The sequence below is a fragment of the Bombus fervidus genome, chromosome 17, assembly GCF_041682495.2.
Source record: "Bombus fervidus isolate BK054 chromosome 17, iyBomFerv1, whole genome shotgun sequence".
NCBI classification, from domain to species: Eukaryota; Metazoa; Arthropoda; class Insecta; order Hymenoptera; family Apidae; genus Bombus; species Bombus fervidus.
Genome location: NC_091533.1, coordinates 504,219 through 523,603, shown reverse-complemented (window position 1 = coordinate 523,603; position 19,385 = coordinate 504,219). Strand labels below are relative to the sequence as shown.

At 35.9% G+C, this 19,385-nt stretch overlaps 1 protein-coding gene across 5 annotated transcripts in view; it reads left to right on the top strand.

The window, feature by feature from the left end:
- Window positions 1–2,127: 2,127 nt before the first annotated feature.
- LOC139996213 (solute carrier family 35 member F3) overlaps window positions 2,128–19,385 on the top strand; it is a 52,874-nt gene continuing 35,616 nt past the window's right edge. The window contains exons 1-4 of one of the 5 annotated variants that reach the window (XM_072020421.1): window positions 2,128–2,674; window positions 4,395–4,546; window positions 9,091–9,332; window positions 9,963–10,109. In XM_072020421.1, coding sequence (XP_071876522.1) covers window positions 4,408–4,546; window positions 9,091–9,332; window positions 9,963–10,109 — 528 coding nt within the window. In that variant the 5' untranslated portion in view covers window positions 2,128–2,674; window positions 4,395–4,407. The remainder of the gene's footprint in view (window positions 2,675–4,394; window positions 4,547–9,090; window positions 9,333–9,962; window positions 10,110–19,385) is intronic. The other 4 variants (XM_072020422.1, XM_072020423.1, XM_072020426.1 and 1 more) reach the window with 4 other exon arrangements.

The window sequence follows — 19,385 nt, the reverse complement described above, 5'->3', positions numbered from 1 at the left end:
GTGAAGTATTATTTCTAGAAAAAACAAAAATAATCTAACAATGTGCGTCCTTACTAAAAAAATTTTCATTGGAATATTAAATTTTGTTTCCTAAATTATTTCTTATTTCTTACTACTATACGCACTTACTACCTTTTGTTTCGCAGCAATTAATGATTCCGTTCAGTCACCAATAAATTTTACAGGATATCGCAAGTGTATACATTTCGTAATTTTTTAATTGAAATATTTTCTCAAAACTAGTGCTTTTTGGTATAAACGAATTAATAAATCTTTTACAGGGAGTGACAAGTAATTTAATTAATACATTAAAAAATACCTATATGAATTATGATTAAAAGAATTAATTTGACCTTCATATGACCTCTACATATCAAGCTATAAAAAATTAATTATATAAAATTATTCTTTTCTTAAAAGTATATAATTTCTATCTAAAGAACTTCCCGGTATAATTAACAGTTCCAACAATATTTCAGGTTTTAGCTGTTCTAAAATCGACTTTAAGAACGAAGAAATTAATTTTTTATAAAGAATCGTGTCGGATCAAATTGGAAAAAGCCATATTTTGCATTTGATTGATTTACTTTTTGGTCTATGTTTATTGCATTTTATCTAAATAAATTTGATACTTTTAATTAAGCATAAAACTATCAGAACAACATAAAAATGAACCGGTGAATATGAACCAATTGCTTGTTTGCCTTCTTATTTTGATTATACATTATATTAAAAACCTGTATTCTATGTCAGCCTATGTTATAATAAGTTAAATACGTTGAATACAACCAATAGTCGTCACGGAAAATATTTCAACGTAATGTGTGTTTAAAGTGATACTTAAAATATAGATTAAATAATGGTAAAGGTAAGAATATAATTTGATAAAATAAATAATTCTGATTTTTGCGTCTTGAAAATGATTCTAAAATACATTCCATTCTTTTTTATATAGTATTTTTGCCATATTTCATATAGGATTATTTAGAGTATAATGAAAAAATATTTTGTCGATAAATATTTTATGAAAATTTGTGAAAAATATTTTATGATTCAAGGGGTGAAAAGAATTCACAAAATGAATTTAAAGAAGTAACAAGAGAAATAGAAAGTGCAATAAGTTCTTCTTTAAAAACATCTAAAAGTCAAATACACGAACTTTATGACCATTTTTTGTTATTAGGAGTGTAATAACTACTTTTGTATAAGCTTTTGTAATATCTGCAAAAAATAGTCGTTCTTTTGAATTGATTCCAAGAAATATTCAAGAGATATCTTCTATGGGTAATATGAGAAATGTATCATGTACGACGTCAAGGGTACATGTCATACCGATATACGACCTTATAAACCGTCAGTATAGTGAACACTTAGCAGTAAGTGCTAGTATTCATATGTACCATATTCATACATACGAGTAATAGGGGGATTAAATAAAAATATATTTACGATTGAAGAAAGATTAAAAATATTTAATTTTCGTGACAAAGATTTAGTTTAGTTTTAGTGAACAATATATTATTTAACAAATGTAAAGTAATATTCTATGCCTATGATTAGGCATATGATTCTGACAATTATTTGTTGCACAAATGATATAAGTAAAGAAGGGCTGACATTAAATGATTCAAATTACATTGTATTACTTGTATGTATATACATATTTATTTAAATTTTACATTTTAATAATGTATACTCGAAATAGAACAAAATCACTTTTTAAAGAAAGATCGAATCTAAATTATTTTAAAACTTTTATGTATGTAATAATGCTGAATAAAGAAAAGTAAAACTTAAAAGTATATCATTTATAAATGACCGTATAATTAACATGTACTAATGAGCACATAATTGGTTAATAAATGATGTTTACCTTTATTATATTACTTAATTGGTATATAAGATTGGTCAATGCTTCTACAATAATACTTTCGATATCATAACTTTTTAAATTAATGCTGCTATGTTTATGCTTAAATGCAATGTATTAGACGACTTGTAAAAATAGAAAGTTTCAAATGCTTCCAGATTAGAAACATCAACTTTACTAGAAATTACTTTTACCAGCAAATTTAAATTTAATGAAATATAAACACACTAATTCAGTACACTGAATAGTCTCTTAAACCCCAATGAAATACATAGCTAGAAAGTGAACGAAGCGCAGACGCAACTAGGGTGTTCCAAACGGGTGGTAGTACAAAGTTTACTAGTAATCAATGGCGTGACATAGCATAGCACAGTTAAAGCTACTTGAAGATCATTCGTATAGGTTGTATTGAATTTATATAAAAAGTAACGTCGATGTGGATATTATACTAATGTTGTGTTTCTTCATAACCAAGTAATCGAGTAAATCAAGTTACTTCTTAATGAATAATAAGAATTATATATTTTATTCAATTTAAAAAATGACAAGCTATACTGAATGACAGTGGAATACAAATTCTCTGCTAGCTACTGCATTATTAGATTCCGTTAATAGGGCAGCCATAAAACATTTTAATCTAAAGAACCGATGGAGCAACAAAGAGTGAAACGATCGTGTGATGTAATTACAATAAAACTAAAATGACAGTGCTTGTGATATGTAATAGCCAGTTAAATGTATCGTGAACGATGGATACATCAAATTTAAGACATGTTATGATCTCCGATGAAAAATGTAAAGAAGGTATGTCAATTTCTGTGATTTGAAAACACTCGTTTATAAAACATCATACACGTTTTTATACAATTTTACTAACTTGTATGAATCGCAAGTTCTTATGCTTTTTAAAAGATGAAAATATTTAACGTAGAACATAAAAGTTAAAAAATATTACTTACATATTTTATCAAAGTAATTGGAAAAAGTATAGAAGGTAAAATATTTTGTTCATCTTTTGTTAAACTTAGAAATTTTAAAGAATTATTTATATATTATTTATTTAGATATAATTTTAATTCATAAGTCGCAAAAATTACATAAATTTTCATTATTGTTATGTCTAATAATTAATCAGTGTTTTTCCCTAAAAACGAAGAAATTGCTTTATATATATACATAAAAGACATTGATTTATAAAGTAAATATTTCGTAAATGTTAAATTTATTAATTCACAAAACGAAATTTGTTAGATTTCTAGATCTAATATAATATAATCTATAAAAAGATCTAATATATTCCAATGTAAGTAGTATATCATATGAAATATGTGAGTATTATCTCTCATGTTAAGTTTTATCCATTGTCAATAGCTATTTGATATAAATTCTGGTAATAATTAATTGTAATAAGTATATATATGTATATCAATTAATATATGTATGTATGTGTACATTATAAAATTTAAATTATTTTTATTTTCTTTTGGATATTGTACTTGTTAATGAAATATTTTGCACATGTTTATAATGTTCATGCGTTTTAACAAGTTTTACATCTTTATGAAACCAAAATGTTAGTATTTTTCTTAATATATGTATTCTGCAGTAAATTGTTTATAAGCATCAGTGTATGGCTGCTAAAAAGAAAAATAACATAGATTATTATTTTTTAGATTAAATTTGGTTATAATAGCTTAAAAATATCAATTATTAACTTAGAATAAATTAATAAGTGTCATTTTTAAACAAAACTTTCATTGTTTTGTGTTTCTAGATATGTTACATTTTCATTAATAAAGATTTTTTACAGCTATATTATTTTTATTTCTAATTCCCTCAAAATATTAAATATATCATTATAAATAATTTATTATCTTAAACTAAGTGTACACTTATTTATAATTTTCTAGTAATTGTATATGTAAAGGTTTATAAATTTAAGTATTATCATTATGATGAAGTTTAATTAAATGTAATTATTAATAATAAAATTCTAAAATTTTGTGAATAATAGAGTAGTTATTTTAAATAGATATAGAAGTAGAAACAGACTCCTGTTTAAAGTTGCTTTGTTATTAGCTAATTTTGTACACTACTTTGTATCTTTCAAGTACAGACGTTAGCAAATAAATTTAGGTAGTATTTTGTATGTATTTCACTATACATAATTATAGAAAAAAATGACCTCACCAGTCTATGTTGGAAAAACAATATTACCCATGTTGGAGAATATTGATATTTTAATATATAAGAGATATTTTAGTATATAGCATAATAAGTATGCTAATCTAAGATATTAAATTTCAAAGTTTAGTAAAATAGATTTTAGAATTATGAAGACTTTGTACTAATGTTTATGTTACAGTACTGTGTGTACTAACATTTATACTGTAATACTCTTTTACAACAGCAGACTTCATTAACATTTTCATACGTATATCACAAGTATTTCATATGAGTTAATATAAAATAATATTATACTTTTATATAAGTGTGATGACAACAAATGTTACATGTTTCAAAGAACAAACTTAAACATGGGTAGCAGAGGAGTCGGGGATATTCCTACAATATTTCATCCCCAGCAGACTCATACCTCAAGTATTATTCTTGGTGATAATCAGCAGAACCATGGCTCTCAAAACACTGCTGGACAAATTACTCATGACAATTCTGGTAAGTCCATATTAATTGTCTATTCAATGTACTACATATATTATATTCATACTATATTTTATGCTATTTAACAGAGACACGTATATTAACTCATAAAGTTTGTATTATATTATAATTTAATTTGTTAATGTTAATTTGTGTAATATCATAAGGTTAAAAAGTCAAAGAAATTTCTCTGTTATCATCACTAGGTTTAGGTCTGATGAAGAAAAACGGTAGTAGCTTTGTATTGTGTTTTACTCTGTTATTTATATTTTATCCAATGATTAAAATCTTTTAACTCTTTGGTGATTGTGTCAATGTTTGTTTTAGAGTGCATTCCTCTTAATACTACTTTATAACTTCTTTCAGTGGTATTAGCTTGGAATTTGACATAATTATTTTTTAGTTGTTTAAAATTTTAAAGTGAAGATTTTATGTAAATATACTGATGGACATTTTGATTGAAGTTTAGTTCTTTCCGATGTAGCATTTTCTAAAGATTTGTTTGTCAATCTGACAAAGAAAGAATCTTAATCTTTTTGTAACTGCTATACTCTTTGGAAAAACTTTTATAATTATTATTTGGAATAAGGGCGACCTCATCGATTTCAATGACTTTGAACTACAATAAAGCAAAATTGAGTCAATAATCAAAGCTTTTGTATAAATTATTATTTGTTATCATCAGCCTCATTCAAGCCGTTAAATTGATAAGATATGTTCAGTTACCTGTGTATTAGTATATCCGTTATTTTCAATAAATATGAGATCGAGTATACCTGTTATTCGATAAATTTAAATTCCGGATAGCTAAAGCAAAGGATATTGATATATGATATAATTAAAGATCACTAGAATTGGTTAAAATTATGCTATTAGCAAACATCAAGGCAGTAACAACACAACACTATAATAGTTTAATGGAAACCGTCAAATAGCGATCGAAAACATGCCACAACTAAGAAACGTAAAACGTAAGTGAAATACTGCCAATCTAATAAGCTGTCAATGGAGATTCTAGATACAAATACAGCGGAAAATAATTAACAAATATATATGTTTAAAACCCATACTGCGTTTATTTTAAAAAGCTAACATCAAATCATGTTCTTTACATGAGACGATTTTATTGCTTGATTACTACTATACTATACTATCGTGTCGACTTTTACCAATCAAAGTTACCTATACTAACATTTTCTGCGATTCTTAATTTCGCATCGGGCTCGTTCTCATGTGTCTATATCTAAAGAAAATCGTTACAACGCAATGGCTTCCCGGATTTCGCATCGGGTTCGTCCACAAAAACTAAACCCCTTCTACGATTACCTGATTTTGCATCAGGTTTGTTTGCATTCTACAACTTGCAGAAGTCGTATCAAGTTCTTTGCCGCTTACAATAATCTTAGTGGCTCCCTAACTTCGCGTCAGGTTCATCCGTGTACCAGCTAACAGCTAACACATTTACAACCGTATTTTATAAAATACTCTTGCCGACCTCTCGCGCTTCTTGCAGCATCGGCTTGTCCGAGTACTATGGTATTGTAATAATTGTTGAGTTGAACACGTGGAATTTGGATCGCTCGTTTCAGGATGTTTTAATGCGGAAATAAAATATTTATGAAAATAAATAAATAATTTACGAAAAAAATTAGACTAATCAAAAGCAACTAAAAATGTCTCTCGGTACAATGGCTTCTGATTTCATTTTCATGCCTTTTTTACTTTTACTTTTGCATGTTTTATCCCTACTGCTCGCTCTCTGCTTCGTACTTTTACAGTTTTCATTATATTGCGTTTTTCTAATTTGCGTCTATATATGTATACTAGATGTATACTACCGACTTATGTTATTCTTGTGCAATATTGCCAATCCTTTCAATTACTTTTTCTTTCGTAGTAGTGATACTAATAATTTATATAGCAATGGATTCGTAATTTACGAAGAAAGAAAACAAGTAAAGTAACTTGAACGTTTATGAGAATTATATGTAAATAAATAGTACTTTGTAAAAAGTTCTGTTCCATGTCTTAAAAATATCGCAGCTTGTCGTCGAATGTTTCTTTGTTTTTTCGTGTTTCTGTTACCGACAACAAGAACCGCCGTTTGTGGCCTGTTTCCATTCGAAACGGTAAAGATTAAAAAAAAATGGGAAATATGCGGCAACACGAAGCAACAGAAACAAATACATATTCCTTTAGCGTATACGTGTTGCTAGTCTGAAACCGAATAAAACCCAAATATTCCTGTGATTAGGTATCTCAGTGTGAATAAAAAGTTCCTGTAAAGCATTGTTTGTTTGTTGGAAATATTTTGCAATATGTAGCAACAAGAAGCAACAAAAAGTTTGTTACAGTGGAGACGAGATTTCGTATAATATTTACATAGTTGAATTCTCCATACAAAAAGGCACAACTATTATATTTATTCTTCCTTTCTATACTTTATTATAATTGTCGATAAAATAATATATATACATATATTATTTTGTGTATACATATATGTATATAAATAAATAAATATATATATATATATATATATATAGGCTGTTCGAAAATGATTTATCATGATCACTTATAGCGTTATTTTATATTTCTGACACGGTAAAAATTTGTAAAAAGTAGCAGCAAAATTGACCTTAACTTTGAAATTCAATTTTATATTGTATCGTATTCTAATTATTATAAAGATAAAAGATTTCAAAGAAACAACAGGTTGCAACTCAGTCGGTTTTTGAAAAGAATTGGAAATTCTTTTCAATTCCGTTTTGGAAGGAAATGTTAAAGTTTCATTAGTTTCGGAACTCACTTTATTTATAATATGCTTACATTTTGCAGTCAGATATAGGAAAAATAGCATCTATTATTGCATGTAGATATGTCAGATCCATTATTATATATGTCGGGTTTGAGTTGTTGGGGCTTGGGTTATGGGCGTGTAAAGAATCTTCGCCTGGATTGTTCATTGTAGTTTCACAATCAAGATAACGTTTATTAACACAAATACAGAAGAAATATGTTTGAACAATAACAATGATAACTAGACGCTGATGGCAATGACCTTAGATTCGATATAGCGAATCCACGGTCCACGGGCTCACTTTTATTAAACTCAGAATAGAATTTCTATACTCAAAAGTATCGCTCACAATGACGTTCTTTATATTGCTCTCTAAACGATATGTCACTCACCAAGGAGATCTCAAGAATAACTGAGTAAAGGAAACTTTCTTTTCCTTACGGTTGCGTTGGCTTTGTTTAACGTTGGCCTGGGATACCAACAAACTGTTACCGTTGCTAGGCAGACTCGCATAACCGCGACATTGCTCTTGCCCAGGGTTTGATTGTTAATACAACGTGTGTCTCACAATATTGGTACTTTTCTGTTAGGTGAAACATTCATCCCGTGACCGCGGCTATGCTCGGCGACCGGTTGTCGCCTCGAGCCTAAGCTCATTGTCTCAAGTTTCGAATGACTGTGTTTGGGTTATTTCGTGAATGCTATTGAGGCTTTTCCAAGCAATTCCAACGGGTGACCCCGTTGTCCTTTCATCTCCGACATATATATATTCCTTATATATCTTCCTTCTGTTCTTTTTTCTCGTCATTGAAGTAGCCCTAGGCTCGCATTTCTGCATTCTGTCAAAGTTTCTCTTTAGAATTACGTATTGACTTTAGACCATCAAAAAGTTGGTGAATCGGCGGATGATGATGCTTCATCTCACATTAATCGACTAGTTCATCAAATTTTGAATGAAATGTTCGAGTCATCGGAGATAGCATGTAGACCTGTTCCTTCCTTGTGGCCTTCTCGTTTACCAATTTTGATACCAGTGGATCTTTTCCTTTGGAGCCGTAAAAAATTGTTTATGTAATAATCCTGGTAAATGGATTATATACGTTGAACAATTAAAACATCGGATTGATTTTCATCGTCGTTGATTTTCATCGCTGGGGGTAGCCACCTACATGCTATATTTTTTTTTTTTTTTTTTTTATTCACTTCCACCTAGATATAATACTTTACCAAATGTCCTTCTGGATAAATTGTAAAAAATCCAAATAAATAAATATAAAAAAAACCAACCTTTCCTTTCAAGAGAGCAGTTAAATTGCGACCCATGGATCCTTTGAAATTTTTGATCCTCATAATGAATCAAGGTCAATTTTGTAGTTGTTGTTTTTGCAGATCTTTGCCGCTCCAAAAGTGTAGAATAATGTTATAATGCTCGTAACAAAATCATTTGCGTATGTCCCTTACATGAAATATTTTTGGAAGAACTATCTAATTTCATGAAAACAAAATTTCGTGAAAACCAACAACGATTGTCATTTAAAATTAAAAAGAAATCTTTTACTCAGTCACAATATAATAAATATTATAAATAGCATAATGTAAATTTTAAAGAATTTATATCTTGCGTCATACATACTTATCATATCAAATTATAAATTCAGTTTAACTATAATAAGACTAGTTTACATGATGTTTGTTATTTGAATTGTAAGCGTCCTTGAAAAGAATTTTGTTTCAATTATAATTATTTTATATAAATGTGTAGGCTGTGAACAGCAACAAGGATGTAGCGTTAGTGGTGGATGTGGTGATTCTGCACCGAGTTGTCGTTCTTTGGAAACAACTAGAAGCGGAGTTGGTTCTGGAGGGAGTGTAGATAATCAAGGGCACAATACAGGTCAAACTCAAGTTCAGCCTCATGTGACAGTACTACCAGTTATTTATCAACAAAGGCCCAACTCCTTATCCACTTGTTACGCATCTTGTTGTGCCGAATCTGCGAAAAAGGTCTATTGATTTCTAATATTTATTTGTTTGTCTGTAATAACAGGAGAAAACAGGAAATGTTGGATGTATGTATATGATTGAAGCAATCTTACTTTTTAAAAATGAACAAATCTTTTATGCTGCTCCTTTCAATTTAAAAATAACAATATTCTATCATTTCATTTCTTTATACCATTTTCTTACAGTGGTTAAAGTCACTTTTACTATAAGGTCAGAAAACTTTAGAATGAATCTTCATATAAGAGAAGTTTATTCTAATATTTTAGCTTTAGCTTATTCTTCCATAATCAATAATCATGTTAATATTATATTATATAATATTATTATTATAATATTATAATAATAATATTAATTTTATCGCGCTTTATATATTGTTAGAGTACAATTGTTTTGTTAGTTTTTAGAAACATGTTGACTGCTTATTTATTTCTTCTATCCTGACTGATAAGCACTTTCATTCTTTTTTGTTCGTTCTCTACATGTTACGGATTTATGAAACTTACAAAAATTACAAAAAAGTCGTTTTGATTAATTTTATACATAAATTGAACATGGATTTTTATAGCACGTAGAATTTGAAAAATATATCTATTAATTACTTTTTAAGATGTTGGTATATTATGATTTCAGATATATTTTGGAGTGTGCGTTACAATATGTGTCACAGCAAGTTGGGTCGGTGCAACACATTGTATCAGATATTTGTATTTTTACAAATACGAGACTCCTAATTATTCATCGTTTTCTAACTCATCTATTACAGGGCGTCATCAACATGTAAGTATATTCAATTTTCAAATCTCTCTTCTTACATTTTTGAATATGGTTCATCTTAAAATAAAGTTTCTATGAAACAAATAATAAATTAATGCATTATGATAAGCCAGAATTAGATACATTAGTAATATTGAAGGATGTGTAAGAATAGTCTGATAATGAATCCACGAAAACTGAGTTTCGGGACGACACATGGTGCGTTTAGTTTAGACATGGTTTAGGGTATTTCCCTCATTCTAGTAAAACAAACAAATGAAAGTGGGAACTTGTATTTGTTCATGTCTTTACGACGTACGCGTGCGAAAGTTCGTAGAGATTACACTGAGTATTCTTGAATACTCTACGAATGCTTCACAAACACTCCGATTGTTTTAGCATTGGATAAAGAGAAAGTTATGATATGCGATTTCCCGACTATTGTGTATAGTACAAATTATCTGTATGTATTATACATGCGTAAAGATAATTTAGTTTATTTTATTTCCTTTGATTATACATATATATGTCCGTTCGTTCGTTTCTTTAATTACTTTTATAGGATGAAAAAGAAACTTCCAGGGTAATTATCATATATATCTATATACAGGGTTATTCACTAACTCGAAACCCGCACTCGCGAGGGCATATGAGAATGGCAACACTGTAACATGTACGCTTATTACTACAATCAAATGTCACTCGCCACCTATGAATTGTTGCTAGAAGTATAAGTGAGAACATAGAGCGGTTTGATAGCGGTCGAAAGCGAGAAAGCGAGCCTCTCGTTTTTGCCGACGATTTCATGTCTCTGCATGTTCCCGAAGCTTCGAAGCAAGTGTATTTTCGTCCAGTCGCGGGGAGACGCGATCGCTTAATGTAGCGCGTCAACGGGAGTCGTAAATTCCCGTTACGATTGCACGAATCGACACCACGAGCAGGGCGATCCCCTTATTTCTTTTGGGATAATAGGGGTGATTGGTTTTTAATATAACTGAAATCCACAGTTATATAATATATATATATTTATTTACACTAGCCTACAATAATTATTGCGTCGACGGAAATTGTTTGACTTCGTCGGGTCGGAAAGCACAGTAATTGATTAATCCGAAGATTGATCGATTTGATGGATAGAACGCCGAGAACTTGACTTTGATATGTATCGATGTTCGTTGAATTCGCGATTTTATCCGTTAGAGTTTAAGATGTATGCGGTAGGATTTCTGAAGAAAGACTAACTGCCCTAGAATAAATTTCTTGTCCTCTCGGGGAGACGACCCCCTCCGCGCTCGGATCACGCCATCGCTCGCGCCGATGATCACGTATGCCGACTTCTTTGTGAAATTAAAGAACGGATCGAATCGACGTTTCTGGAACTCGCGGCCGGGCGGCAACCATGCGCTTGTCACGTAAAATAATATAAAAACACAAAAAATAATAAAAAAACATAAAAAAAAGACAGAATTTATTTCTTCACACTTGATTTACACTTGACTTCCGAACTCTAGGAGCGACTTTTTAAGACTGAAGCTCTTACAATTCCGCCTTTAAAAACTGATTTGTTTCTTTCTTTGTCATCCCTCAATATCCCCACTATCCACGCGTTTGTTAGCCGTTCTCGAATATTCGGCAAAAGGACCGTTGGGATATTGAAGGTTCATTGAGCACTTCGCCTCGCCGACATACACTGTCGCCGAGTGCGGCCGCATCTTTATTTCTATCATCAGCGGTTCCGAAGCGCGGCCCGGTCTTTGATGTAGATCGAGGTGTAGTTGATGTTACACGCTTGTCGATACATGGTATGCCCCGTCGGGAAGATGAGACGATTCGTTCTAGAGGACCGCGAGAGATGGTTAGAAACACGATCCATATCAAGCTTCGCGACGTAACAATTTTCATTAAAATATGATTGGACCAATCTTGATGTGTGTACAGATGCATTATCCTGTTGAAAGATGTAATCCAGGTCCAGAAATGATTATTTATTTGTTCTTTGATTAAATTTATGTATCGGACACTATTCATTCTCCCATTGATAAACTTGATACTTGTCTCGCCGAAATAACCGATGCCGGCCCAAACCATCACGCTGCCTCCTCCCATCTGTCGTCGAATTGCTGACATTGTCTCTTTTCTTATGTCATGAAAATAATATTGGAACTCATCAGGACCATCCGAGTTGAATCTTTTTCGTCTGAAAATAGTACCCTTCTCCACTTCTTTTTCCAATACATTCTTTCTTTTGCAAAGCGTAAACGTTCTATTTTGTCTACTTTTAAAGGAAGTTATTTCACTTACACTAGTTTTAAGAAATTGTAGCGGCACTCGACAGTAAACTTTCCAACGGTTTCTGTCCCCAGATGTCGATACATCCTCACAGAATATATTCAGCTAGTCTAAGGATCCGCTATAAATCTTAGGATTGAAGGTTCTCCAAACGAACAAATAGTCTTTGCCTTAATGGTCCCTAAATCTATCACTTATTACGGGAAGATACAGAAAATCTGTTTTTCTCACGAACGACGCTTCCCGCTAGCAACTTTCTCTTAAGGGCGGCTAGCATCCTTCTCTAACCACCAACATAGAAATTAACCAATTAAGAGCAACGTCCATTTCCCTCACTTTCCGAACGAAAGCTTTCCTTGACGAATCCAATGATTTCGTGTCCCTGGACACACCCCATGATAGTTTTCCTCTGCAGCGTCATCGTGACGGAAGATTCTTCTCAATCGCGAGGTCTCATTAGCCAGTTACATAACGTCTTTACGATCGGTTAATATTCCACGTTTCAATAAAGAGTTAGTCAAGTGATACTTGTACTATGGAAAAGTAAGTCGAGTCCGATTTAAACTTTGGAGAAAAGTACATTTGTTATCCCGTTGGCCGCGGATTCGTTATCGAACCTAAGGCCATTGTCATTAGTGTCTAATTACCGCGGTCACTTGTCAATTCTGCAATATCCATACTTGTATTAATAAACATTACCTCAATTGTGTAACAACGATGAATAATTCCTGTGAAGTTTCATTACACGTCCCTAATCCTAACCATAATGATAACCCGGCATATCTGCCGGGATCCTTGGAAGAAAAAGTTTTCTTCCGAGGTGAGGCTGGAAAAACCCGTAGGCATTGCGCTTTTTTACACTTTTTAGTAAATCGTTAAGTGGTTGGAAAATGTTCGCTGTCCTCGGTATGAAACGTCGGTAGAAGTTAATCATACCGAGATACCTTCGTAGTTGCTTAGCGATTGCAGACTTCGAAACGTTTATAATTGTTTCCACGCGCTTGGCTAGCGGCTTTATTCCGTCGGCGTTTACCGTGTATCCTAAAAATGTGATTTCGCTCGCGCCGAATTCACATTTCACAGGGTTAATTACCATACCGTTGTCACGTAATAAATAACGATGTTTTATAAAAAGGCGAATGAGCAATAGCCCATTCGTATACTTTATTAACTGCAGAGTACAGACTGACTTACTGACTAAAGGACTGGGGTTTTTATCTATTTATTGTGACCCACATATCTTATAGGTGGGAGTCCGGCTATTGTCTTTTCTTATTGCTATCGCATGACTAAATGTTATTGACATGTCCGATGTCCCCAGATGTCTGGATTTTGGGTGGTGTCACACCATAATCGTTTAACCGTTCGAACAACGTACGCAGGTGTTCACGGTGTTGCTGCTCGTCTTTCGAGGTTATCAAGAAATCGTCGATATACGTGTATACGAAATCTAGACCATGCGTGATTTCGTCGACGAATCGTTGACACGTTTGTGCTGCGTTTCGAAGTTCGAACATTGTGTTTGCGGCTTCGAACAATCGCACGGGGTCGCGATCGCCGTTTTATCAACGTCGTCGGGTGCGATTGGTAAGCGCGGACAAGATCGATCTTAGTGAAGATTCGCTTACCATGGAGATGTTGCGTGAAATCTCCAATGTGCGGCAGCGAGTATTTGTCGAGTACGGTGCGGGTGTTCAGCGCTCGGTAGTCGCCGCAAGGTCGTAGGCCTCCGTCTTTCTTTGGAACGACATAAAAGGTGATGCCCATAGATTGTTCGATGGTCGTATCACTTTTTGCTCCATCATCATTTCGAATTTCGCCTTCACCTGCTTGAGTCGGTCGGGGGCGAAGCGTCGAGGTTTGCTGCAGATGGAAGGTCCAGGCGTGGTCTCGATGTGGTGTCCCACGCCCTGTCGAATTCTTCCTCGTCCGAAAACAGGCGTCGTTGATGGTCGTTTTTATCGATGCTGTATCAGCCTTGGCCAGCTATCCCGTTGACGACAGGTTGGTGATCGTGTCGATGAGGCATTTGTTTCGCGGGTCCACCAGCAACCCGTAATAGCTCAAGAAGTCCATTCCAACGATGGGCGTGTTAACGTCCGCCACTACAAAACGCCATTTGAAGTCCCATCGAAGAGACAGGTTCAGGGACACCGGGATAGTATTATAAGTCGCGATGCGTGTCCCGTTGGCCGCGAACAGTTCGTATCCGTCTTTGATCGCAGGCCCGCGTAGTTTATTTCAAGGGTAAACGCATAGGTCGGTGCCCGTGTCCACGAAAAGAGACATCTTCGAACTTCTACCTGTCATGAAAATGCGGCGGGATACGAAGTCGTCGTTGCACGCCGCGTTTGTGAGCGGCTGCTTGCGTTTCTCTGGTTTCAGTTACAGGGAGAATGGCACTTATTTACGCGGTTACGGAAAGTTCTGTGGTACTAGTATAGCTCAGACTGCTGCTCTCTTTCTCTGGAACGCGATCTGCGGCGTCTCGAACGTGATCTTGGTCGGCGACGACTGTTGAGGTTCATCGCGCTAATTTACGTCTCCAATCGACTTACCCTGTCGTTCGTCCTGCGCTTACCGCAGCTATTTATTCGTCCTGATTGGGGCCATATCTTGTGGTCCGGTCTGCCATTTCAGTCAGAACGTCTACACCTATTTCCTTCGCGACGTTCAGGATCCATTGCGTATTTGCTGGAAGACGGCTTTTCTAGAGCGTCAGAACGAGGTCTTCCGAGACTGATGGCGTGCTAGCTTCTTCAAGTCCCTGTAGAACTGGGACGGCGTCCTCCCATTTCTTCGTTCTCGAGCAACCTCCGCACTCTTATACTGTTTAAGTCAGAGTCTTCTAATGAGTTCCTTTTTCAAGTGTTCGTACCGCCCTGTCTCCGGTGAATCGAAGAGTATGTCCTGGACTAGCTGTATATATACCGTTCGGTAAGATTCGCGGCAGTGGTGTGGAATTTTGCCTTGTCGCTGGTAATGCGGGTAGTCTCGAACTGTGATTTCAGCATCAAGAACTGCGGTATACGGAGCGATGTACTTGTCGCGTAATTTTTAAAGTGAATACAAAAGGTTCGGTATAAAATCGAGTTTATTTGTCACAGTTAGCTTTTTTATTACAAAAGATCGCAAGAAGACTGTTCGGACCTGTCTCGTACCATCAAGGAAGAAAGCTCGGTGTGGGTGTGCCCTTTTGAACTCAGAACGCGGATTCGTCGTCCACACTTTTCGGTAGAAAAGTGCGGGTAATGGTCCGCGATGCCCATTGGTTAATAAATGAAGTTATAAAGACAAAGAAAACCAGATATGGGCATCCTTGTTCATGGGAAAAGTCTGTTATCTCGCCAGACACCTGCTTTCTCCGTAATAGTTAAGAGCGTGCAACAAACATGAGGACCATCTGTAAACCGAAAATGTTTATGTGAAGAGAAATGAAACTGAACAGATTCGGTTTACGGTATCTCCTTAGGCCTGTTGCGGGCTAGTGTAACAATAGATAAGTCTTAGCGCCCAGACTATGAGGAGTCTCGCAAGGACCATCGCATCTGGCGTAGCACGTGCTAAACAGAAATTTGATCCGTGACATACTCACCGCGTCTACGCTGTCGTTCATGTTCGTCGCTTGCTTAGCCCCGTTGGTGCTAATCATTTCCAAGACACCTGTTTCGGGGAAACACTGTTTAAGTCGCGTTCACGTGCACCTCTTCTCACTTCAGATCACGTCGGAGTCACCAATTTGAAGTGGAGGACGTGTAGGGTGTTATTAAAACACTCGGTGTTTAACTTCAACAATGTTCATTTAGATGACTAGTGCGCGTGGTTTTAGGTCGGACTACGTAACCTGACGCACGTCGAGCTCATGCGATGTCGATACTGATCGGACTGAACTGACGGACTGAACTGACGGACTGAACTGACGGACTGAACTGACGGACTGAACTGACGGACTGAACTGAACGAAGTGATCTTAGTGATCAGAGTGTTAGGTCCCGTGGCCTGCTACACAAAGCGTACTCTTTCCCTCGGACAAGATGGCTGCCAGATGTCTAAAAATCTTTATTGCATACACTCAATAAGCTTAAGGACCCACCATACATCTCTACAGTTATCTAGTTAAGGTCCTTTAGACCAAACAAATATCTTTTTAATTTGAAGTATTCCTTAAATTTATTGTTTAGTCCGGGAAAGTACGGGAAATCTGGTTTTTCTTACGTATGATGCCTCCCACTAGCAACTTTCTTTCGGGGGCGGCTAGCACACTTACCAATCTTGTTGCTTAGCCAATTAGTAAAGTTGTCCGTTTCCTAACAAAAAATTGTCATCAACGAATCCACTTATCTCGTGCCCTTGGACACACCAGTTTTCTTTCGAGGCATCATCGTCACAGAAGTTTGAATTGCTTTACTTTTTTTGACTCGTCAACATCTTAATTTGCGATCACAAATCTTTGTACACGCGATACATTCGCAAACTTGTCGTATTTGAAGTTGTTAGAAATAAAGTGCATATTTTAATTTGTTAATGAAGTATTAGTATCAATTCAACCATCTCTATTATCCTAACCGAAATAGGGGATCGATCATTTCGTGGCGTCGATTAGCAAATCGTAATGGGAATTTACGATTCTCGTTGGCGCGCCTCTTTGCGATCGCGTCTCTCCGCAAACGATCGAACGTTGAGCTTTTCCACGTTTCCTTTTTTATATGTGTCGGGGTCCTCGGAAGAGAAAGTTTTCTTCAGGGTTTATTCTTCTACGACGTCCTGGCCTCGGACGTCGTTTCGCAGGCTATGCGGCCAACATATGCGCTTAAACCCTGGAACTTTCTTTACGGTCATAAGCCACTATACTGCTTTCTTTCTCCATAACTATATCTGGCTAAATCTGCCTACACATTTTCTATTATATTTAGATTTTCATTCTGTCGTCGAATGCCGAAGCGTGCAGACGTGTGTCTAGTGCTCAGTGAAGTTTACAATACAATAAATGACCATCTTCCGTTTAAAGTGAATTGAAACAGAAATAAACCAAGTATTTACTAAACTTACTCGTGGAAAATCCGACACTTATAATCTTTAATCCAAATCATAGCCTCTCGACTAGTTATTTCAATTTGAATTAACTAGCTGGACGATGGCCCAAGTAATTCGATTAGGCTCTCATGAGGAAAAGTATAACCGCACTGTTCTACCTTCTTCGTGGCAAAAGGATAATCTGTCCCACCTTTTAAATCACACAAACAACAGCAAAACACGTAAACTAGATATAGTTAAAAAAAATGTAAACACCAGTTGGAACGAGTCGTCAGCAAGCCATGTTACCACTTATGGACGTAGTTGAAACATCAACAAATCAACATACGCAAAAAGATCCTCCTCCGATGATGTCATCGACATTCAAATAAAGTCTATCGAGAAAGATGTTAACAAAGAGGATTACAAACTTAAATTAAAAAATAATCAGGTGAAAATTTTGCCGGCTAATCCAGACTCCTATAGAAAACTAACAAAGTTACTGAAAACCCTGAACGCAAATTTCCACACATATCAATTGAAACAAGAAAAACCTTTTCGTGCTGCACTTCTCAACATCCACCACTCAGCTAACTTAGATGAATTGAAGTTTGAACTCTTAAATCATGGCCATAAAGTAACTACCAATATAAGGCATAGTATCACAAAAGACTCGCTATCCTTATTCTTTATTGATTTAAAGCAAATAATAAAGAAGTCTATAACATCAACCGTTTAGTGAATTCTGTAGTAAAAATTGAACCACCTTTTATAAAAAAAAGAAAGAGATAGTTCAATGTAAAAGGTGCCAAAGGTACGGCCACACACAGAAATATTGTAATTACAATTACCGCTGCGTCAAATGTGCAGGTCTTCACTCTACAGATCAGCGCACTAAATCTTCAGAAATTTCTGCGAAGTGCATCCTCTATCAAGGAGAGCATCCTGCGAACTATTTTTTTTTTTTTTTTTTTTTTTTCGTGGGGAAATCCTCATGGACACCTGGCCGCCCTCTGGGGGGCGGCGGGTAGTGTCAGACTCTTACCGACTAAAACAGTATCCCGGTTCCTTTCTTTAGATTTGCTACCGCAACACTCCTTCGTCGTCGTCTCCCTTTGTTGTTGTGAGAAGCCTCCTGGTTGAGGTTGACAGCAAGGGAGGGGGACCACTCCCCCCCTAGTGCCGCATTCCCTAGACCGTCGTGCGAGTCTGAGGGGGAGCCCAGACCCTCCTCAGTCTGACGGCTTCTTCGTCGCGCTCTTCTATGAGTGGTGGTGCCGCAGTCGCGCGGCGTCGTATCGGTTCTCTTCGGCGAACCGCTCTGACGGGGTCGCCTCTCTTCTCTCTGTTCTTCTCCTTCGCTAGCATTACTTGCTCGCAGTAGTTGCGGACGGCGGCTAACTCCTGTTGGCCCCTCGTTATGGACTCTATGACCGCTTCAGGGGCTAGCCTATCGCCGATGGTGAGGCGTAGTATGCGGCGCGGTTCTTCCCACGCTGGGCAGCGCTCCAGTGTGTGTTGTGCCGTATCTTCCTCCTCTTGGCAGTGGTGACAGATGGACGTCACCTCTCTTTGAATTTTTAGCAGGTACTCCCCGAACACGCCGTGGCCGGTAAGTACTTGCGTCATCCTGAATGTGAGTGGGACTCCTTCGCGGTCCCTCCAGGCCTCCCAGTTGGGAAGGATGGCGCGAACGGCTCGGTGTGGCTGCGTGGTGTCTTCCTCCAGCAATTGGGAGCGCCACCTTTCCCATAACCTTCGCTTTGCCTCCCTCCGGACGTCTTGGACCTGCCGGTCACAATTGGTGGGCTGCGTTTCCCCGTCGCCCGAGCCCGGATCCCTCAGGTGATCGTACACCTGCTGGAGTGTGAGGGCTTTTAGTTCGAACGGAGGTGACGCAGCTAGCACGGATGCCGACGCATGGGATATCGTTCTGTATCCCCTTGCTATACGTATAGCGGTCGTCCTGTGTAGCCTCCGCAGCAAGGTCAGGCTGCG